The 23,620-nt window shown below is 41.1% G+C and overlaps 1 protein-coding gene across 1 annotated transcript; it reads right to left on the bottom strand.

The window, feature by feature from the left end:
• Positions 1–992: 992 nt before the first annotated feature.
• Positions 993–22,846, bottom strand: ANXA5 (annexin A5). Its single transcript, XM_082759707.1, has 12 exons — positions 22,691–22,846; positions 16,307–16,391; positions 15,112–15,206; positions 13,415–13,528; positions 11,130–11,220; positions 10,114–10,193; positions 9,588–9,644; positions 6,572–6,665; positions 5,227–5,322; positions 4,621–4,679; positions 2,415–2,537; positions 993–1,386 (listed from the first exon to the last, which is right to left on the bottom strand). The coding sequence occupies exons 1-12, from the start codon at positions 22,697–22,699 to the stop codon at positions 1,324–1,326; spliced, it is 966 nt and encodes a 321-aa protein (XP_082615833.1). The 5' UTR covers positions 22,700–22,846; the 3' UTR covers positions 993–1,323.
• Positions 22,847–23,620: the final 774 nt, after the last annotated feature.

Raw genomic sequence — 23,620 nt, 5'->3', positions numbered from 1 at the left:
CTAAGAAAATCACTCGTGCTGGCTTTGAGTCTGTGAGTCTCCAATTTGGACAAAAAGAAGTGGGGAAGATGGAGACAGCGTGAGGGAGAAAGTGAGTATGCAAGAGTAAGTGTGCAAGAGAACTGAAAACACGGTTTTAGAATAGACCAGTCTTCAGTTAACATATTTACTTATAAGTAGTTGTCATATTTTACATCAGAAACCAAGTACTTATTAACCAGACTTGACAGTAAAAAATCACAATTATAATGTCAAAGTCTTGAAACTTCAATACTTATTCAATCTGAAAATTTAAAAGCTCTTAATCTGTGAAGAATCAATTCCAATAGGACTTTAAAACATGCAGTTTCCACAGCTCTTTTATGTGACTAACTGATAAGCTAAGTTTAGAATCGTGGTGTTCAGACTTCACAATGCATGAAACAGTTTATTCTCCTTCACACACATCGATTTAATTTTCAAAGCCATTCATAAATGGTAAACTAAAGCAGCACATGTAAGGCAGCTTATATAGCAGACTGGTGTTTCTCTCATGCTGTGCTCTGCTCCATTAACCTGATCAGAGAGTGGTGCTGCAACATTCCCTTCTTTCATGCAAGATTCCTAAAGTATGGATCACTTTCTTCCCATCTTCATCAGCTGTCCCTACCACAGAAGTCTAGTAGTAGGCATCATGACATGCAGCTGGAAAACATCAAATATACTTGTAAACCTGCATACTAGCAGGGAAAAATAGAACATCTGTTTAAAGTAGTAGAATCAGGAAAAAAAAAATGAGAATTGAGTAGAATCAGGAAAAAGGAAAATGGATCTCTGCCCATTAAAAACCACATACAACTTTGCTGAGAGGGAAAAAATTTATTGGTTCTTTAGATTTCCAATGACTGGTTTTATTATGATCAGCAAATTCATCCAAATATTACATACAAAGGATACCTTTTCTTCATTTGCAATGTTAAAACTAGGTTAACATTCAGTGGAAATGTAGAGAATAAAAGCAAAAAAAAAAAAAAAAAAAAAAAAGGTCTTTAAATTATTAGTGGAAATACATGATTTCTTTTTCCTATTTCAGCAAAACACTTGCGAATAACTGGGTTCTGTGTTCAGGACCCATCTTGCATGATGAGGACTTTTGCATACTTTCCGAAGGCACTTGAAGGAGGGACTGATTATCAGCTGGATAATACATTTGTTTTTAGTAAGTGCGATACTAGTATGAATTCAAACAGCCAGAAAGCATTAAGATGCAAAATCTTAGCCAGGCATGCTAACTGAAGGGCTGCAAAGCTGGAGTACAACAAATCCTTCGTGTTGCTGCCACCGTTACTCATCGTCTCCACCACAGAGGAGCAGGAGTGCTTTCCTGTAGTCCCCAGACGTGTCCTTCTGTTAATATAACAAACCAGTTGCCATGAGTCACAACCACAGAAATGCAAGGAAAAGCAGCCACCAATGAAGACTAACACATTACGCATTTGTCCCACCCACAGGAAATCCACTTGGATTACTCCCAGCTCAGGAATGATGCAAAAAAAATTCTCTGCCTCTTCTGTTAGAGCTATATTTACATAGACAGACTTTCAGAGACAATAAAAGCTCCTGAAAGCTTCACTAGAACTGAGCTACCTATTGCACATTAAAAAGCATTCAACTGCAAATGAGAAAGTCCAAGAAAAGGAGAATCCAGAAGCAGCACCAAAGCAGAGAACTTTATGTTGTCACAGACAGATTATCAAATAAGGAGTAATAACAAACAAACAAACAAAAAGCAGCATTTAAAATAAAATATACCCCCAAAAAATTACAAGGAAAAAAGGCATTTTGGCCTAACTTTGCAGCAAATATACAACGATCCTGCAACTGCTGGCTCTGGATTTCCTGCTAGCTCTTTTCCTTCCTGCTCCATCCCACCCACTTAAAGGAGATAATGATTCAGATAATGACTCCAGTGAAATTTCTTCCACTTTAAGTAGTCCTAAAGGTTCCACACACCACAACCAGAGATTGCAGCTCTGACTTCATGGTAATGCAGACTCCAAACCCCACTGCTATTTCTCTGGAGCCAGCACCCTCTCTGAAGCATTGAAAATCCTAAGGAACCCAGACAAGGAAAAGGAAATGAAGCAGCAACTAAAAATGGAAAAAAATGAGTAAGTGTAATTTCAGAAAACCACATCTGCTCTCCCAGCAAACACTGGAAAGAAACCTTCAGCTTTTCTTAGGAAATGTCTCCCACTTAAATGACACTACTCGATACTTCATAAAACTGCAGATCAGCCCTTGCTGCTCTCAGATAACACAGCGAGGTCCAGCTCTACACACATCCGCCCCCCTCCCTTCCACAAAAACAAACATTGGAAACAATTGCATCTTAAATACCCCTAATTTCCCGGATGACAAAATAGAAGTTTTACCTGAATCATTTGATGCAACGATTTAGCAAAATTCTTTCTGAACTCTTGTCTAATATCGAACAGATCGATTTCACTTCTCGAAACCATGACTCTGATCAGGGTGTCATCATCAGTGCCAGCCCCCTACAAAGAGAAGTTTAAATATTACACTGAGTTTGTCATGGACAGTTACTGTCATAGAACAACAAACAAAAATGAGCAAGTGATGTCTCAAAACACTTGTGCTTTACATTTCTACTCTGCAACAAAGTATTTGGGACAGTATCACAAGGCATTCACGCTACAATGCAAAGACCAACCATGTGAGGTGCTCCAAGCCCCAAGAGTTTGGTGAAGTGCTGTACAGTCAGCCCTCTAATTTTGTTTCATCTTCATTGACACCAACTGCCAATGCCCAGATAAATTTAAAATAATCCAGTCCCAAGATTACACAGCAGTATATCTGATTGCTACAATCAGAATCACATGCATATCACCATCTCAGTGAAGTCTCAGACTGCAGAAGTGCAGTCAGTTCTGGAAGGGGGCACATAAATCCTAACTAAGGACTAAAACCAAGCACGTAGCATTGTAAAGCAACCCATTCCACAAGTTAGCTAGCTGTTTATTATGAAAACAAACTTCACATCCCCTTTCCAACCACAGAACTCTTTTATTCATCTTCGCTGCTTTAAATATTTTAAGTTTTTGCACTAGCAAGTGGTGTCAGATGGACCCGCCGACCCCTCCTGTTCAGACACGTCAGACTCCACACAAGCTGAAGCAGTACACATTTTCACATGCTGACCTGCTAATGCACCTCAAGGAAGGACTTGGCAGAGCCCCCACGATCATCTTCAGCCTAATGTCCAGGGCCACTCAATCCTTCGACTGGCTGTAATATTCCTGGGTTACATCTACAAGTGCCCTAAAGCTGCTCAAAAGTTACGCCGTGAGTCCAGTTGTTTCAGAGTAGGATTTGACATTAAAATCTGCTAAAAGCCAGGCTCTGCCCCACCTTATTATGAAGGCAGACAGATTGTAGAACTTTATCATGTCAAACTGCTAAATAACAAGTACACACTCCTCTGCCAAAGTTATAAACAATGATTTTTTTTCTTACAGAGGTTAACGATGTTACTGAAAAAAATTTGGATCTCACCAACAGACTTGTGTCACGCTCTTCACAACAGAAATCAAAAAGATTCTTAAATCCACAGGAAAAAAGAAAAAAAAAAGTTCTCTACCATATCCTTTAAAAAGTAAAAATGAAAATAAATAAAAAAGTGGTCCTCCTCATATAGTTCAGCATGCTGGTAGCATGTTTTGGATTTTCCATCTGAACCATTTTTTACACTGATGGTTATTAAAGCAGTAAAGCAGCTTTTAAAAGTTAAGGTACCGTTTCATCTCTTTTCATTAATTCTCATGCTGACACCTCCTCAGCACAACCACCTGGTGACAAACACACTTCAGTGCTTTTCAGCGTGGGGAAGGGAGGAATATATTCAGGGAAGATGATAATTTGCTTGAAAACAAAAGACTACCTACCTCATCTTTCCTAGGGTTTTAATTACTATTAGTCACTGTGATTTAAAAATACAGATTTCCTGCTTATCTCTTCTTACTCAAGGGAAGGAAAGGACAACAGAAACACAGCTGTGCTGCTGATGGGGTTCCCCTCCAGAATCTTTCATAGCTGTTTAGATCTCTTTCCTTTTTTCTCCTAAAAGTTACTTTTCCTTCTCAAAATGGGATGGATAAGCCATTAAGCTTGTGTTTCAAAGCTAACTGCACTTTCAGTCTGTAAATACTCTTTTCTAAAACAAAGAGCACTAAATCTACACAATCTGCAGTTCAGCTTTTGGTCATCTTTACTCCCTAAATATATCCATCACCTTAAGGCACTGTTTATCTAGCTGAAGGCATGCGATGGATCTAGCCAGATGTTTTCCATTGTAAGAAGATCAAGTCCAAAACCAGCCGATGAGACTGATGTTTCCAGTCAAATACTTATGGTCTGATAAACTTACGATCAACCCAAAGAAAGGCACATGAATTGTTTGTAGCCTGTTCCAGATCTGCATACCCCAAACCTTTTGCAGATGCTTAGTGATACAGTATCCTGTTGGCATTTGCAGTGAAAGAAGAAATGAAAAACAAGTGAAAGGGTGAGGAACAGTAGCCACAGGAGAAGGAAAGTGACTTATGGAAAACATGTACATACTTTCATGGAATAATACAGAGTCTCAGCAAAATAGGCAGGCACACTGCGGATGCATTTCACTGAAAAAGAGGCAAAGGATTAAATTACTGATTGCTATTCAACACGAGACAATCTGTCACTGGCAAGATAAGGCTTCTGCATGCTTCTGCATCGTTCTCTCCAATGCTGACAATTGAGTATACAGCTAGCTCGACTGTTCCTCTGCTACAACTCTCGGTTTTAAGAGTTAAAGTGCTGTCATAGAAGAGACCTGACTAGCCAAGTTCTACTCCCAGTCACAAGTAGCATTGTCCAAAAATGAGATGCCAGGAATACAAAGGCAGAGCTTTGTCTCACTTTCTGGTGGCGGTGCACATCACGAACAGAAGGCAGTTCACAACACCACTTCCCACCCTGCTCCTTCCCACCATCCCACCCTTTCCCTCATCTATAAAAAAAAAAAAAAAAAAAAAAAAAAGTAGAGGCTTATTCTCTAAACACAAGAATTGGGTCTATTAAGGTCCCGCTAAGAAGGAACCATGTTTTCATGCCACTTCCTGTGACGAGTGGAATTCGAGGGATTAAAAGAGAGAAGGCCAGTTTGAGATTAATTAATTCTGTAATTACCAACTGCCAGAAGCAGCTTCTCCAAATCACCAGAGGTTTCACGGTCAATGGTCTCTTCAATTTGAAAGCCGGAAATGGTCATATATTTGTCAAATACTGGAAAACACAAAGCGTGCTTAATGTCACATGTGTAGTCAGATATCTTCCCCAGTATCTTCCTCAGTACAGACAGGTTAGTGACATCTGTATCTCCACATCCACTGTTCAAATGCTGTTGTCCACTCATTCTTCCCTCTGACCTGTTTTAAAATGTCTATTTCCTACTGGATTTCTATTGTACTACAGGTTCCTACACCTTGGGAGGAGTATCACCATGCACCAGAACACGCTGGAGCCACGCAGCTGGAAAGCAGCTTTGCAGAAAAAGATCTGGACGTCCTGAGGGACCAAGGACCAAGCTGAGCATGAGCAAGCAACGGGCCCTTGCTGCAAAGAAGGATAATGGTATCCTGGAGTACATTGGGGAGAATATTGCCAGAAGGTTGCCAGCAGGTGATCCTTCCCCTCTGAGGGAAGATAGGAAGCTGTAAGAAGTGATAAGCATTTTGTCGCAGAGCACAGCTATCATTTAGCCTGAATCTAAGATCTTGTCTGTGCTGGGCTACTCCACCCACTTAACTTCATGCAAACTGTCCTACTGGCAGTCTGTGTTCATAAGTATCTGTAAGACAACTTTTCTTTGAAACATTACATTTCTATCATGCCAAGTACATGTTGGATGAATATAAACAAACTTTAGGATTGTTTTAATGCCAGTAACATTAAAAATAAATAGATATTTAAAATCGCAAACCAAATTAGCTTTGAAAATCCAACTAATCCAAAGGGTAAAGGAAAAACAAAGAGACTGGAGAACCAAAGCAAAATGTAGTGATCCTTATTCCCAATGCCCTAAGCAGCTTAATAAAACAGACTTATGAATGGATGAAGAACAGGAAAAATATTATTGTCTCCTTATTATCAGCTAATAGAATATGCACCTATAAAAGGGTTGATCTTTTCAGGGCTGATCTTCATGAGATTGTAGTGACTCATAACAGTCTCTCAGAATCACTTTATTGCCATGACCTTTTCCAAAGGAAAAAATAATAAACACACATCCAGAAAGAAGTACTCCAGCTGTTCCTCAGATCCACTGCACACTCCAAGCAGCAGATCACTTCTTGCTGTGGAAGAAGCGAATTATAGGAAACAAAAATAAAAGTAGAGGGAAGAAGTGAATAAATGTTACTGGACTCGACAAATGCAGTACCAGAAATGGTTCTTCTACCATTTCTACCACCACTTGGGTAACAGCGGGTATTCAGGCAGAAGTTTTCAGTCATACATGGACCATATTACCTACCCCTCCTTAGGTGGGAAACGCTTCGGGTTCCCAAGATGGTAATGAACTTCTCTTCATCTGTTCCCCATTTCAGCTCCCCAGCTCTAAACAAGACCTGTTGTAAATTGAAGAGATTAAAACAACAGCATTTGTGATATGGTTGCACATCTAAAAAGCTCCATTCTGCTTACTCTAAGGAAAATTATTAACAAGCTATAGCTGGAAGAAAAAAAAAAATACGTAAAATTGCCAAATACTAAACTGACTTTATCATTTATTCCTTTCTAAAGTCTGAAATTGGCTGCAAAAGCATTCACATGAATAATACTGCTTAAGGCCCTAACTATGTGCATAGTCCTTTTCATAAGCCTCAAGTTTTCTGAAACTGTTATAATCCAAGAGATAAAATCCATTCCTAATACTGCCTTTTTTTTTCCTTCCCCTATTTTAAATCAAACTGGCAAAACTTTATTATATTATGACTCATCTCAATGGAAGAACTCTGCTAACTCGGCCCAGGAGGAAGTCTTCCAAAAAAGAGGGGCAGATGGATTTTAAAGTCCTCAGAAACACAATTTGTCAGATGCTAAATTCTTAACCAATATAAAACTAGATCAGTAACAGATTTTAATAATTTTAGAGCACAGTGATTGCTCTTCAGGTTAGTCTGAAGGCTACTAGCAAACTTCAGAAAAGTGAAATGTTTTCAAAAATTCATGCAGACAGCAGAAGAAAAACAAAACGGATGAAACTCAGAAGCCTTCTCCAATCGTGTGCTAAACACCACACAATGTAAGGAGAAAGGTTTTAGATATCAGAGCATACAGCTTCTTTTCCCCCTCCTCAGCAAACAGAAGGCAGGCAAACAAGTTACCACCTGTACTAAGACAATCAAATATTTCCTAGAAACACCCATTCAAGCAGATCTCCTGCATAGCAATGCTGTTGGCTAGCTGTCTGCCCGTACTGTAAAACTTGAATGCAAAGCTACCAAATTCCTATTTATGTTTGTCCCACAATCCTGTATAAAGTGCATTTGTGACTGCTGATACATTAATGACACAGAGCACAAAAGCAGGGGAAAAAAAGCCATTAAAGCATTGCAAGGATATTTAGTTTAAAATATATGCTAAGCTCTTCAAACGAATACCAGCAGTCTCCATCCACGTGCCACCACAGCATTTAGAGGCTCCAGGAATGCATTTCTTTGGAGATACCTGAAGCTGCGAATGGCATTTTATGTAAGCTCTAACAGTTACTAACACCTAGGCTGCATTTTCCCACCTTGTATTCCCATGGACTAAAGGCACTGTTATTTCTAAACTAAACGTTTGTAATGTCTTAAAACTAAAGCAAGATCATCTAGCCTGATCTCAGTTTCTTAATGGCAAGTAACAGATCTCCATACATTCTCCCACCATCATGTAGAAATAAAAGAAGTTCTTCCCCTAAACTGAATCACCAACGTGGTGTAGTAGCTGTCTTAAGCAGTATTCTGAATAATAGTTCAAACAAGCGTTAAATCAGGGACGTGTCTGTTGACTTACAAAGAAACTGGAAACAAGCATTAAGCCAGGTGCTGTTCATATTGATCTTATTGTCAGGAACAAAGTTCATAATTGCAAAAATAGCTAAACTGCATTAAAATTTCACTGGCCTTGCTACTATGCAATACCTAAAGTGTACCTCAACTGTATAACTTTAAGAAGTGATATTCACAAAACGTCTTGCAAGAAGTTACACTTCCCCCTTTAAGTATCCTCAGAAAAATCTTACAAGTTTCCTACACGCCCATACCACCTCAAATGCTTTTTCCCCAGCCGCTTAGAAATTATTAGAAATGCTCTGCATCCATTCCAGCTATGTTAGCTATATCTTTGCATAAAACAGCTAAGAGAAATGTGACAAACATATGTAACAAACCAGAGAGACCATTTAGAAAACCACATTTCTACGTTTAGGTACAGTGTCTCCTTAATCTCCAGGCTCCAGTTTTCACAGTATGAGTTTTAATAGAAGGAGAATGATGCTTTCTGAATGTACACAACAAAGGATTGACAAAATATATCTTATTGGCACAGGTCTCTCTCTCTCTCTCTCTCTCTATGCCTTGCCCTGCTATCAAGAGAATGTTTTATTGATCTGGTATCCTGTTTTTTCCTCCTCGTCACCTTAACAGTTCATATGTTTTCTTTCATCTCAGACAATTTATGAGAGACAATTTCTAACCCAGAGATCTGAAACAGCTGAGAAGAAACATGCATTACTTCTGTAATCAGATCTCTGAAATATTGACCACAACTACAACAACAAACCCTACAGAATCCAGCAAAAGACTTCATCAGGGATACAAATTTATTGCTGGTACTTCTCTTCCTGTGTACAACATAAGTTAAGTGATCAGTGACAAAGTCATGGAAAATACTCACAAATGGCAATGAGTGGGTCCCTAGAAACTCCAGAGGACAATTCTTGGACTGTCAATTTGTTACAGTAGCACAAAGTATTTGGAATATTTTCTTTTTAATATTTCACCCTCTCTGGATGTATCCCATACACCTGAGCTATACCAAATAGCATTACTATTTCTCTGTAACATGTGTATGACACAAGATATATTAGGCTTGAATTTAGAGAGAAGCCCAAATCACATGTTAAACAACGAACTAGTAACACACTGCTGTTTTCCAGCAGTCAGGGCCTCAGCACCACACAGCCTCAACAATCACAACTCTCTCTTCTTATGACCTAGTCACTGCTCTGTTCAGGCACCTCAACAAGTAATGAATAAAACAAGATGTGGTTTACACTGAAACACAGAAGTGCCACAAGTCTTGATCCCAACATTTCACCTTTTGTCACTTCTTTTGTCCAGAACATATAAAAGTGCAGCAAAATGTATTAAAAAAAAAAAAAAACACACACACACAAAATCATAAAAATTCTCTCTCACATTTGAACTGTATTTATGCATGTTCTTTCTGAGGTAATTGTAGAAATACCCTTTCCCCCAACAAAAAGTAAGTCATTCACCCACCTGTGCATCCTGCTCAACAAGACCTTCATCAACTCTGCCATCAGGATCTCTATTTGCCTAAAAAAATTTAAAAGTTGTTAAGCTGACAGGTGAATCAAAAAACAAAACAAAACAACAACAACAACAACAACAAAAAACAGCAACTAATATATTGAGATTGCAAAAATCGCTGTGAGAATTCAATCCCAAATGCACCTTATCCAAAAACAGCCCCACTTTTCATTTCTGCTTGGATGTGTCTTTATGAAATAACCTTTCTGTTTTATTACCTTCAAAAACCTATGCAGCAGGCATTCTGCTATACCCAGAAGTATCATAGCAGCTTTTCAAGCCAGAGCTGTGGAAACGGTTCATTACAGAGCTCAAGATCATAAGTTCAGGGAGAGTTATTCAGTTTCTGAACCAATCTTGCCTATCACCAAGTCTATCTAGAAACCCTCGTCAGTAAGCAGAAAGTAAAAAGAGTACATCAGACAAAACGAAAGGAAAATCATACACACACATAGGCATACACGGAGATACTGACCTGCAGAAGGACCACCAGCATTCTCTGAAAATGGCCTGATGTTTCTCCTGTGATCTTATCCTCCAAGTTAGCCTCATACTCTGCAAAAGAGCAACACCCATTCACTACCTTACGGACTTCCTTGCTATTTTGATGAGAAAATAGGGAAAAGCAAAAAATGGATTTGACTCACAGCTTGTGGAATCGTTTGTCAGAAACAGTTTTAACAACTGGACATATTCTGCCATCCCTTACAACCTAACATTACTCTAAGAGATGGTAAGGCACCATCTCACACCCAGCTGCAGGCACAGATTACTTAAAATATTTTGAATCCAGAATGAGATACACTGGTTCAGCTCTTTAAGGAACTAAAGAGCATACAGATCTGGAGTTATATAGAAATATGGCAGTCTGACAACTGTTCAACAGAAAGGAGCTTATAAAAGTCTTGCTCCAATAAATTTTGTCCTTTGGAACTCTAAGTTTTGTCTTGAACTTCATTAAGATATGAGGATTTCTTGTGTGAAAGAAATCTGCATAGATACAAAAGTGTTGAATTAAATATTGCCTTAAAAAAGTAACCCCTGCATTCACAGGGTGAGAGCACGTACTCCTGTGGAAGATCAAAAAATGCAATACATTATAACAAAGTGAAAATCAAAAAAAATAAAATAAAAAATCCCATTTCTTTATGGGATGCCAGTTTTCTGACTTTCAATTTTTAAAAACCCTCTTTTGTTCAAAAGAAAGAAAATAATGGGTGGAATAAAGAAATAACATTTGAATAAATTCTAACTGTAAAGCACAAAAAGACCAAACACTGCATATCCCAATCATAGCCCCAAACTGAAAAGGATTTTAGTTTGCAGTCCACTCTAGTTTCTTGCAATATAAAGTTTCCAACTCAGCAGAACAAAATCTCACTTGTTGGATACATGCCTCAGTTTACAGATAGGTCTTGTTTTAAACGTGTTAAAATCATCGTGAAAGAACTGAAAGGAGAACTCAGAACTTAATTTTATACTGAAGTTTACCTTGCAAATAAACCTGTTTAATATTCCGCACTTCAGCAGGTGTTCTGGAGGCAAGAATTTCAGTCAACACTTTCTCGTTGGTTCCTGCTCCCTGCAAGAGTGCAAGAGGAAATCAGCTGATTGAGTAACAGAAGGAAAACAAGCGTTCCCTTTGACAACCAAAGGCAAGCATCACCTCATACATCTGGATCAGAGAAAGAAAAAATATTTTTCTGGTAATACCTAGTCTATCCTGGGAGGCTTGGAAAAATAATTTCTTTCCATTCTGGAATGATTGTTTTCAAAATCAACCCAACACGTAAAGAAGCTCATGCTGCAGGACTCAGATGAGCCTCTCCACAGTCAAGTACACCCTGATATACCTCCATTCTTCACTGTTACAGCTGATGACGTGACAGTAACTGAGTGAACAGTTTTCATCTCAGCTCAGTTCACAAGTTCACACACTGCCCTTCACTGATTAGCACACAGATGAACAGTCACCCAGCATCCCTTCCATTGTAAGCAAACACATTTTACAACAGAATCGCTAACTCAGGCCCTCAAATAGTTGCTGCAGCCTATACATAGCCATAACAGGCACTCTGCTTTCACAAGGATAAAGTTTACAAAAGCCAAGGCAATATCTTCTTGCCACGTATCTGTGTCTACTTTGCCTATAAGAATAAGCCATTGCTGTTTACACTCCAAAGGGAGCCCTTACCCTGTGCATTTTATTTATTTTTTTTGCTGTGGTGTGTTATTTACAGTTCTTCCTATAGAGAAAACTTCCTATAGGGAAAAAAATCAATATACTGTGTACAAAGATTTATACTGTGTATAAATCTAATAGGATACACATAAACATTTTCAAAATACAGATTGTTTTAAGAATATGCCTACTCAACAAGTAAGGCAAGCACTATTACATTAGTTCTCTAAGGAGCCTTGTAGCAGCAGCAGTAGGTAACTCAATCTTCAGCACAGACAATGCCCTTAGCTGAGTCGTCATCCTGCAGTGAAGTTCCTGCTGCCACATCTTCTTTAGTGCTCTTATCCACTTTAGTTGAATTGCAGCTAGTGTCAACATTTCGTCCTGTGCAGAGACATTCACTGAGATCCTATGATCTTGTGTTTAATACCATTTGTTGTAACTAACAAGAACAAAAACACTCCTGTTCCACTATCTCTGTTTCCCTCCTGTACCCATCTGTTCTGTCATTTCCCTGTCAGTCTTTGACCCTTAAGTCAACACAAGAAGCTTGGGAATACTTTCATTCCTTTCAGTCAGCCAGGTTTTTATCAGTTTATTTGTCAGGTGCCATGTTCCCTTCCCCCAGTGCACATAAAGACATTGCAAAAATTTCCAGGATTACAGCTTCTGTTGGCTGAGACATTATTTGCTGGGTCATGGGTTCATAATCACTAGCTTGCACAGCTGACTACATATTAACCAGCTGCTCATCAAGGATTTGGGGAGTGCTAGTGTCACCCAACCAAGCACTAGCTGACACCAGCCAACTTCAATGTCATCTACTTTAATCAACAGGTTTCTGCAGAAAGCCCAGGGACATCCAATTCCTGAATTTCCACAGGCTGAGGATATCAAACAGGTGTGATCAAGGGGGAAAAATAGGAACCCATGAAAAAACACACTAAGATATCTAAACATACAGACTGCAAATTGTTGTTTCACCTAGCCTTCCCAGAAAGGTAATAAATGCACTCACCAAAGAGAGAAATGTTAAAAAAAAAAAAAAAAAGAGTACCACTGACAGGATTTGTCAGCTCTTGTCTCTGTATTACTGGAGGGAGCTTTTAGAACACATTCAACACAGATACCATCCCCTAATAATTTTGGTGCTCGATGTGAGTTTACACAGGCATGCTAGCCCACCAATTTTGGAGTTTGACTGTTTTCATCAGGTGCTAAATAACTTAATGCTTAAATAACAGTCAAAAAGAGACAACCAAAGCTACCGTGTTAATGAAATGCTGTGAACTAATTTGCAAATCCTAGGTTGCTCACAGCAGAAAAACTAGCATCCACTGGACTTCAGCAGCAAAAAAGAATTTAAAAACACCACTGATCTGCTTGTTAAACCTAAATCAGAACAAGTCTTATGCTATGCAAATTTTAATCAAAACAATTGCATTAGTGATACTAGCAGGTGTTAGCATAACATTACTAATTAAAAGACAACTTTATCATCATTTCCCTTACTAACTGAATGTTCATTCCTATACACAACAAAAGAGCAACAAACACTGTATACAATATACTCAATCTCTTGCATTCTCCTTACCTTGATTGCATGCTTCAGTGCATGAGCATCAAAAATACACGTTGGTCTCATCAAAGATACCATCAGCGTTTCAAACTTGCCAGTGAGTTCTGATTTCAGGTCATCTACAAGATCCTAATATGGAACAAACAGTACTGCAATGAATTCTGTCAAGAAAATTCTCTTCTTGCCACGACTTTGCATGGCAGACTTTGAGCCAAAGTATTTGATAACTCCTTCCATACTGAGGATGAGGTCAGTACTAGAAGCATACTAACGGGAAACTATGTAAGCTTTTGCACAAAAACCTGATGTATTCTAACAAGGTACAGAAAAAGTTCACTTCTTTGTGATAATCTAAATGGAATATTCTAACCTAGCCAAACTTAAGGATTTCCCATTTTTACAAAGGGAATAAAAAGGAAGACCTGGGGAACTACAGACCTACTGACAGTCTCACCTCTGTGCCTGGTGAGGTCATGGAGCAGATCCTCCTGGAAACTATGCTATGGCACATGGAAAATAAGGAGGTGACTGGGGACAGCCAGTATGGCTTCACTAAGGGCAGATGGTGCCTGACGAAGCTGTTGGCCTTCTACAATGGGGTTACAGGACTGGTGGACAGAGGAAGAGCTACTGACATCATCTACCTGGACTTGTGCAAAGCATTTGACACTGTCCCCCATGATGTCCTTGTCTCCAAATTGGAGAGGTGAGGATTTGACAGATGGACCACTTGGTGGGTAAGGTACTGGCTGGATGGTCGCACTCAAGGAGTTGCGGTCAGTGGCTCAGTGATGAATGGTGCTCCTCAGGGGGCAGTACTGGGACCGGCGCAGTTTAATACCTTTGTCAGTGACATGGACAGTGGGATTGAGTGCACCCTCAGCAAGTTTGCCGATGACACCAAGCTATGTCATGTGGTTGACACACACAAGGACAGGGATGTCATCCAGAGGGACCTGGGCAGGCCTGAGAGGTGAGCCAGCGTGAACCTCATGAGGTTCAACAACACCACAGGCAGTGTCCTGTATCTGGGCTGGGGCAATCCCAAGCACAAATACAGGCTGGGCAGAGAATGGATTGAGAGCAGCCATGGGTAGAAGGACCTTGGGGCATTGATTGAATGAGAAGCTTGACACGAGCCAGCAACTTGCGCTTGCAGCCCCGAAAGCCAACCATATCCTGGGCTGCATCAAAAGCAGCAGGAAGAGGGAGGTGATTCTCCCCCTCTGCTCCGCTCTCGTAAGACCCCACCTGGAATCTTGCACCCAGCTCTGGGGCCCCCAGCACAAGAAGGATGTGGATTGTGGGAGAGAGTCCAGCAGAGGGCCACAAGGATGATCAGAGGACTGGAGCACCTCTCCTCTGAAGACAGGCTGTGGAAGTTGGCATTGTTCAGCTCAGATGATCAGCTGTTGATGTCCCACCCCTCGAGGTGTTCAAGGCAAGCCTGGATGGGGCTTTGAACAGCCTGGTCTGGTATAGTGTCCCTGCCTGTGGCAGGGGGGTTGGAATTAGGTGACCTTTAAGGTTCCTTCCAACCCAAACCATTCCATCACTCTATATGGAGAAGGGGGACACAGTAACTAAACTATATTTTCTTCCAAGAAATATTTTACAGAGAGCATGATGAATGCACTTCACAGTTTTAACTAATCATCATAGGCCAAATTCAACTCATTTCTAGTGTTTTTTGTTCGTTTGTTTTTTCTCACCCTGCCAAAGAGCGTTTTAAAGGCAGATGCAATTTCTTGACGCTGAGCATTATTTCTGCTGGTAAGGATCTTCAGAATAGTGTCCTCATCAGTCCCTGAGGTTAGAAAGAAAGAACAACAACAGTTACAAGCACATTCTAAAAACAACAATAACAAAACCCAGCAGTAACACAAACCAAAAAAACAATGAAAAACACTTCAAAAATAAAAATCTACTGATAAACAGCACAATCATTTAAAAAACGAATGTCCACACCTCAAGCTGAGCCACCAGGTTTGGTGTTCTGCTGTAGCAAGAACATGACTGGAGAATACACATTGCTCTCCATCAGTGCCCTGTTCCAGACACTGCCCCCAGCATCCCAGCCATCAGGTATAAAACAGTCACAATCTTTATTCCATGAACAAGCCTGCTGTCAGGCTCCCCAAGAGATATACTTCAGAATAAATGCCCTGTCAACTCCCAGAAAACCACAGGCCAGTAATCCTAAACACCCCTGAGTAGGGAAGTATGGAGCTATTATTGATTTTATATGCAGTAGTTTACAAATTTATCCTCACAACATAGCACCTTGCTAGCTCTATTGAATTTGTCCATAGACCTGAGGTTTATTGAATTCCATTCTTCCTTTCTCTCTGCTTCTTCCCACAGGCAGCTTCGAAGAAAGTATCAAATTAGCATTTATTCTCACAGCAAAGTTTTGGGACAGAAAGCTACAGCATGAGCTTAGAGACCACTTGTCAGGCTACATTCATTCTGTGTGCTCGTGTTCTTTGGTCACAATAACTGCCCCGTGTTTAGCCACTTCCAGACCTAGGGAGCTGTTGCCCCTTTTCCAAGCACAGAGCTTCCGCTGTTCTGTGGTAATTCATCACAGTTGTTCCCTTTAAATTCACAGTCTATCTTACTGAGCAATAAAACCGCATGGGCAGAGAAGCCTGTGAAGTATCAGATTTTAAACGGGAAGTGTCCAAACCATCATTTTTAACTTCTGTTAATCTAAAAATCAACATCCTTGAGAGACACACAGTCAGAACTAGGACATGCCCAGACTCCTGCAGTCCCAGGGCCGTCATTCCATAGCATGTGGACACACGCCCTATCCTCATCTGCTAACATAAAAAATGAGTTCAGAAAATGTTTTCAAAGCAGGAGTGAGAACTCTTTCTTCTTCATAACATAAATTGTTCTTACCCATTCCCTTCATAGCCTTACGAAGGGCTTCTGCATCAGCTCTGGCATCAAAAGGAGAGAATGCTGTCACAGTGCCTCTTGTGGACTAGAGGGAAGAGAAAAAAAGAAAAAGGTGGGAAAAGGAAAAAAAAAAAAAAAAAAAAAAAAAACAGAAATAGAAGATAACAGCATCTTTCAGTTCTCCATACACGAGCTCAGACTAGATTTGAATCCAAGATCCAAAGAACAATAGCATTTTTAATGCAATTGTCTGCCTAAATAGCAGCTTGTGGGTATTTCAACACAGCTCTACTCAAAAGGTTCAGCAGTAGGCCAGCTAAGTTCAGGTTTGTTTACATAAAGGTAGTTTGCAGGATTGGTGCTCACAACACTGGAGCACGAATGCAGGAAAATGACTAAGAAATGATCATTTCCTGGAATCATTTGGGAAATTAATTGCACAAATCACATAGGCCAGATAAGCCATACAAGGATCCTAGACACATTCAGAAATAAGAACTTCCTTCCCCAAGAAAAGCCTGATGGAGCTTTCAGCCAGTATCACACTGATTTTTTCCATCACCCTGAAAAGGAGACCTACTGAACTCCTCAGTGACTTTCAATTTTTCCATCATGTTTCTTTCGGCGTAAGCACCTTTTTACTCATGTGATTCAGCTACATTGCTCATGGTAGTTCACAGCCAAGAAGAAATAACAGTTCACACCAAAGATAAAAGATAAGCCCATCCAAACACAAACAGAATTCCACTATGTTTCCATGGAAAATGATTCTTCAGGGACTTTCTGCTTGAGTCAAACACAAAAAAGATATTCATCACCCACACAGAACAGTCTTGCCTTTATTTAAACACGACAGTTCAAGAACCTACTGTGCTATATACATACAGGTAATTTATAAACTACAAAGGCCAAGAAACAGCAGGGTTTTGGGAATAGGGAGGCTTTCCAACAGCTGAAGAAGGAAAATTTAACGTAGGTATTGGCATACTAAAGTAACAATCAGCGCGGGCAGGGCATTTTTCCAATCCTAAGGAAGAACACAAAAGGAAATGCCAAGACTTCCACCGAGACTGACAGCAGCCTGTTTCGCAGACAGCACAGCCATCTGGCCTCTGTGACACGGCCTTTCCCTCGAGTTAACAATTTCAGCCTCACAGTGCTGTGGTTTCAAGCCAATTTACTCAGCTAGGGTAGGTCAGCCAGAAAAGCATGGAGAGAAAAGAACTGGCAAGCACGTACCAGAAACTGCCCTGAAGCACTGCTGCCTCTCAGGCCATCCGTGTGTTACTGCCAACAGGGAATCCCTATCCCTCCCCCTGCTGCAGTAGTAATGGGTGAGGCTTACCCCAAAGTACCTCAGAAATCCAGAACACAAAGTACCACGGCATTTAAGAGCAACAACAAACTTCCTTCTGGTAGATGCTTTCCGATAGCCAGCCTACTTTAAGGACACGTCAATTCCCCTGGAGCAGTCTGTTTTTCCCATTACAAGCAAGCTTTTAGGCAGTACTTCAAATTTAGGTACAGTAATATGTGCTTACAGTCTTTTTCCTATCCTATTCCAAAAGCTATAATGAAGAAACCTCAAGGAACTGGGATCAAATTTATAAACGGAATTTAACCTGGTAGAACAGATAAAGTCTGAAAAGCCTCTGTTTTTCTCCTCCTCCATTATTACTGTACCAGCCAGAATGGGGTAATTTAGAAGTGTATTTCCTCCTGCTTTAGTATCACTGAGTATTAGACAACTACCACAATCCTCCTTGGAAAATCACCCTCTGGTCAATCGGTCCTGGATAAAACAATTGCTTAATTCAAAGTTTTCTTTTGCTTATTTTGTTATAAGCAAGGGGCATTTCCTGAAGTAATTCCTAAGTCTTGTGACAAGGGCCCAACATCACTGTGTGGCTGTTTTAGAGAAAGTATGCACAAACATTGTGCATACACAGATTAAAAGTCACTCTGAATCATCCTTCTTATTTTTATTAAGAAACTTTCTGCTCTCTTTCGAAGCACATAGTGGAAAGCCTTACCATGTACTAAGTTTGATGAACAGTTCCTGAAATACTTCTGCTGCAGCTGTAACCTAAAAACAGTTTTCTTGTACCTTTTACATTCCAGGCATTCCCTTCTGACACGCACCATTTACTGGAGTTTGGCTACAGCATCCCCCTCAAGCAGCACTTGAGTGGCACTTAGCTTGCAAATCAGAGATAGTGCTGCAGCTTGCAAATCAGAAATAGTGCTACAGCCCTGCCATCAGCAGGGACTGCTCTTACAAGACATTGTTGGATGCAGTTTTGCAGGCCCAAGTGCAACCTGCAGTCCAAAAGCACCTTCAGAAGCCACCAATGGGCAGATGTGACACTGACAATAGTAAATATCAACTTAGTAAATATCCCTTAGCAAATATCAACACTCCACATTGGGATTAACAAAACAAAGAGAAGGACAACAGGCCTCAACAGAAAAAGTGTTGCAAGACTGTAACACCCCAAAGCTACCCACACTCTACTTTCTACATACCCCATTATACTGCCTGCGGCTAAACAGCCTTGGGTAGCACAAGGACAATTTGAGATGATAGACTAGAAATAAACAGCAGCTTCCATTTTCTCCAGGCAGCTACCAACAGGACTAATGAAGACACAAGTTAGTATAAAAAGAAAAGGAAAAAAATATATTTATATATGTATGTTATATGAATATATATATAACTCTAAATGCAAGAGAAGATCTAGCTTTAGATCTCATGCCCTCCAACAAAGAAATTATGTTGTCGGTTGATTTTTTCTTATTTATTCTGTTCTAACAACTGCTTGCAGAAGAACAGGAAGATGCAATCTCACCAGGCAAATTGTTTCTAACCAGCACCTCAGCTATATTTAATTTCTCCCAACAGACAACTTTGCTTCACAATTTGATGTCATGTGGCCACATACCCTGGCAACAGCCAAGGAAACATGCAAAATCAACAATAGCCACTTAACTAGGTTCCTTTTAATTTTTCCCCACCAAGCACACACAAGATTTCCTACCCACAAGACATTTAGCCACCCTTCGATACAAAGCATTCATTATCAGCTAACAAAAGAGCATATTTGAACTGCTTCGGACTTATTTCTGGTTGCCCTTGCTCTGTACCCTCTCACAGCAAGTTCTTACCATCCAGATATCCCATACGTGACGAGCTACCCCCTCTCATGATGCTGCACAGCAGCAACACAATTCGGGTCTCATCAATTTACTGCTGGAAAGGCCAGTGTCTAGTGCAGAGCAGGTGATATGTGACATGATTTTTACTTAAATCAGCCACCTGCTTACCAGATGGCATAGGAAAACTGTGGAGTGGTGGGAATGGAAGTGGAGAATGTTTTCCAGCACACAGGTTGACAAACAGAGAAGGCACGCTATTTTCAGAGCACTGGAAGAACCCAGAAGGTCATGTGCTAGAGTAAATTAAAGACTAACTTGAGTTGTGTGGTTTTATTTTTGGTTTGTTTTTTGTTTGTTTGTTTATTTTTTAAATGAGCATACCCATCTTGCAGATAAAGCACAACACAGCGCCCACCAGCAAAGTGGAAGCCTTTGTGGTCATTGAAGACCAGGCACAGAGCCCAGCTCAAACTACGCATTAGAGTCGATGCCATATAAGAATTAGATTGTACATCCCTACTAAAATTTCAACAGCAGTAGGACATAAGTGATGCTGTGAGTGGATGCATACAGCCATGGAGCTAGTGTGAATCTGCAACTACTTTAAGGAGACTTCTACAAAACCCCTCTCTAAGTTTAGCAATGCTTCAGATTGCCCACTTATAGGGAAGGAGTAAGCTCCGGTCAGCAGACCATATTCACATCTGCCCTACTATATTTACACTTCTGACAAAAAGACGGAATTGCACAACAGCTGTGCTGAACTATGAGTCAATACACCATAGAGATACCAAAGATAATGAGGACAGAAAGAACAGGAAAAAAAAAAAAAAAAAAAGAAAGCAGGAGCAGAAGAGAGAGAGTAAGAAGATAAGATCAAGCAATGGCAACTTGGGAACCAACGCAGGGACATTTGCAAAAACTGTCAGAGAACCTGTCCTCACAAATAACCGCAATAAAGCCAAGGAACTGCTCAGGACACAACTCTAGAAAGGCATTTGTACTTCAGGATGTGTGAAATAATCCTCTAAAGCAATACTACTCCTGTGCTGCCAGTCACACAAGCACTTTGACAGACCAGGAGCTGCGGATACTGCACACAGCAGCCACACCTCCACCTTCCTGCCAGTTTATAAATAGACACACTACACAGTCCCAACTTCATTGCAGGGAAATGTTTGGGAGTAGCAGACCAAAACAGGCCAGTCCTCAACATACAGACTATAATTCTTGTTGCTTTCTTTCAAGGTTTCCCAATTAGCAAGCACACAGCAGCACTTCCAGATGATAGCTCAGCAAGCAGGAGAGTTCTTCATACACATCTATACATTAATGAAGATCACTACGTACACAGATGTGTGAGAAAAGATGCCTTGTTAAGACTTCAGCGATCCTCCAAAGAAAGCAGATAAACACAGGCACAGAGGGACCGGTCTGTACAGCACGTTATGGCATGCTGCAGTTTTCCCACAAAATGAATGAACCTTTTTCTCCTGGCCACGGAGCGCATGCCATCCTTTTCCTGAGCAAAACCAGCGACAAAGACTCCAAAGATAACTTACCTTCATCAAAGGTTTTATTCTTCAGGGAAATATTTAGATTACACTGGACTTTAGCACACTGTGCTGTCAAGTCTTTTTGAACATTGAACCTTTAATTGCACATATAAATAACTATTGTCAATTGATACTCTACATTTCATAATTAATTGATGTGTATTTTCATGCCTTACCATCACTTCACGGTGCAATAAAATTAAGAACAGATACCTGCCATGAGGAGCAGAGCTTATTCTTCAACTTTTATTTATTTATTTATTTTATTAATTACAAGCTGCAAAGCTTTAACACTTTCAGTCTTTCTCTTTTTTGGCTGCATAATCACACAGGTAAAGAATACTACTGAAGTCAGTGGGAAGCAGCCATCTGAATGTGGAAACTGGAGTGCTGGACCTACCTGGTACAAGACTTCATAGTTCCAGTGACTTCAGCCCAGCACAACTCACCCCACCCCACTCAGTAGCTCAAGCCCAAGTGTCACCTCAGGCGGCAGAAAGTTCTGCTGCACAAGGACAAGAAGAGCTGGTTTACACTAATGAAGAATGAAATATTCCTTTTAAATAGATTGAGAGTTAGTGTGTCTGTGGAACAGACTACAAGTGAATTGCAAATTTGCATGTTTTTACTAAGAGGAAGTCACCACTGAACATATCAGCAATGTTACATGAACTGTAACAAAATGCTGTTCAGGTAGATCTCTCAGGTCTGATGCCCTGCGCTGGCTTGGATAGCAGTCTATTTTTCTGAGATGCATCCTAGACAAACCATGCTTGATGCCTGAAGAAGAAAACAGAATCCCCTCTTTACCCCTCCAAAAAAAGGGGGGGGGGGGGGGGGGGGGGGAACTTAGCAGAATATTATTAAAAATAACTTGTTAAAAAACTAATTTCCTTCTCTTAAAAATAAATCCAGACAGAATATGGGTAAATATTCACTGCAGTGTTAAATTAAGTTAAGCTAATTAAGCTAATTAAGTTAGAATAGGAACAGATTAGTCGGAAGGGACCTTCAAGCATCACCTAGTTCACCTGCCATCACATTACTCATACATCACTGCACAATTACACTTACTTCTGCTAAGGCAATCCTAAAATTTGATGGCTCCCCTTTTCCACAGCCGTACAAAGTCCATAAATAAGCAACCCAAGCCTTGGACTGCTGGGAGCATATGGTGGATGTATTCGATACAAGGCTAAAACAAACGGGTTTGCCTCGTACTGCCAGCCTCCATCCAGGCTCAAACATGACACCGACACAAGGAAAAAGGCTCAGGCGATGTCCTGGTCTCGTAGCTGCAAAACTTTCAGAAAAACTAAGCGGGATAGAGCAAAGCAAGAGCAGGAGGGCCCGTCGAGGAGGAGCACCGCTGGGTTTTCCTCCTCCCTCGCCCAGCAGCGAGCGCCAACGCCCAGGCGCAATGCAAACGCGCGGCACCGAAAACTTGGCCAAACGAGTGGAAACTGACCGAAAAAAAAATAATAAAGTTGTGTTTGACGTATTCCTCACATGACTGAGCCGCTTTCCCCGTCTTCCTCCTCCTCTCCACGTCCCCCGCCAGGCTGATTTAAGGCAGAGCAGCAATACATTAGTGGGATAAAGGCAAGGGGATGGAGCCCGGAGCCGAGCGGGACGGCGGGGGCATCCCACCCCATCCCATCCCGGCACCCACCTTCGCCATTTCGCAGCTCGCCGGGCCGGGATCGAGTCCGAGTGTGCAGAAAGCGAATGGTGCCGGTCAGTGCCCGCTCTCCACCACAGCCCGAGCCTCCGGGAGCAGGCAGGGAGGGAGGAGGCAGCAGGCAGCAGGCAGGAGGCAGCCCCGCTCCGCCCGGGGGCCGGGCCGGCACCGCCCGGGGCGGGCCGAGGCTGAGGGGGCCCGCTGGGGTTAGGGGCTCGCCCTGCCAGGGAATGGGGTCTCAGAGCTTCCAAGCAGGCATTTCACGTGCCAGGACAAGCAGTTGGGTTCCGAGGTAGGTGGGTTAACAGACGGGGGGTGCAGTCTGCACGGCTCGATAGCCATTTTCCGCTGGTGCTGCAGGGTTGCTCCCTCACCCACACAAACGCCATCCAGCTGTGTGCTGGATGAAAGGAGGGGAAGAGGCTACAGCACAAATGGAATTCGGTGTTTCTGCCAAAATACGGCACAACCTCATGACGAGAGGTTTTTGATATGCAGCAGTCACTTTTGTCTTAAAATGAGTGCTTTTTTTTTTTTTTTTTTGCTCTGAAAATACTGACAGGACTGCAGATCATGATGTCAACTTCAATCTTTCGCCCATCATTTCTTGTTGTCCCAGAAGAGCGCAAACAGTTCAGGAAAAACACGGGATCCACCCAGCTGCCTTTATTTGCAGGACCACGAGCCAAATGATTTGATAAAGTGGCCTGATGTTCCTACTGAAGCCTCATTTGCTTCTAATCCATTGGAAGTGGCAATCTAGATGTGATGACAGTCAAATGAAGGGAATAGCGAGTTTCTTGCACCATGCATCTAGAAGTGCACACATCAGTTAATGTAGGATCAAGGTTCTTAAGGAAACAGTGAGTTATGAAACAGTTTCAGAAATAATGGTTAAAGTTCAGACTGGTTGCTTTTAGT

This window comes from Aythya marila (genome assembly GCF_965140915.1).
Source record: "Aythya marila genome assembly, chromosome: 4".
NCBI lineage: Eukaryota > Metazoa > Chordata > Aves > Anseriformes > Anatidae > Aythya > Aythya marila.
The sequence above is the reverse complement of the archived record's forward strand: the minus strand, read 5'-3'. Positions and strand labels throughout refer to the sequence as shown.

What these genes read in the sequence shown, in the direction of transcription:
- ANXA5 (XM_082759707.1), bottom strand. An exon ending in TAAACAGGTTTATTTGCAAG is followed by an intron (nt 10,194 to 11,129) that starts GTAAACTTCAGT and finishes GCTCTTTTGCAG; the next exon opens with AGTATGAGGCTAACTTGGAG. An exon ending in GAAGCTGCTTCTGGCAGTTG is followed by an intron (nt 4,680 to 5,226) that starts GTAATTACAGAA and finishes CCTCTTTTTCAG; the next exon opens with TGAAATGCATCCGCAGTGTG.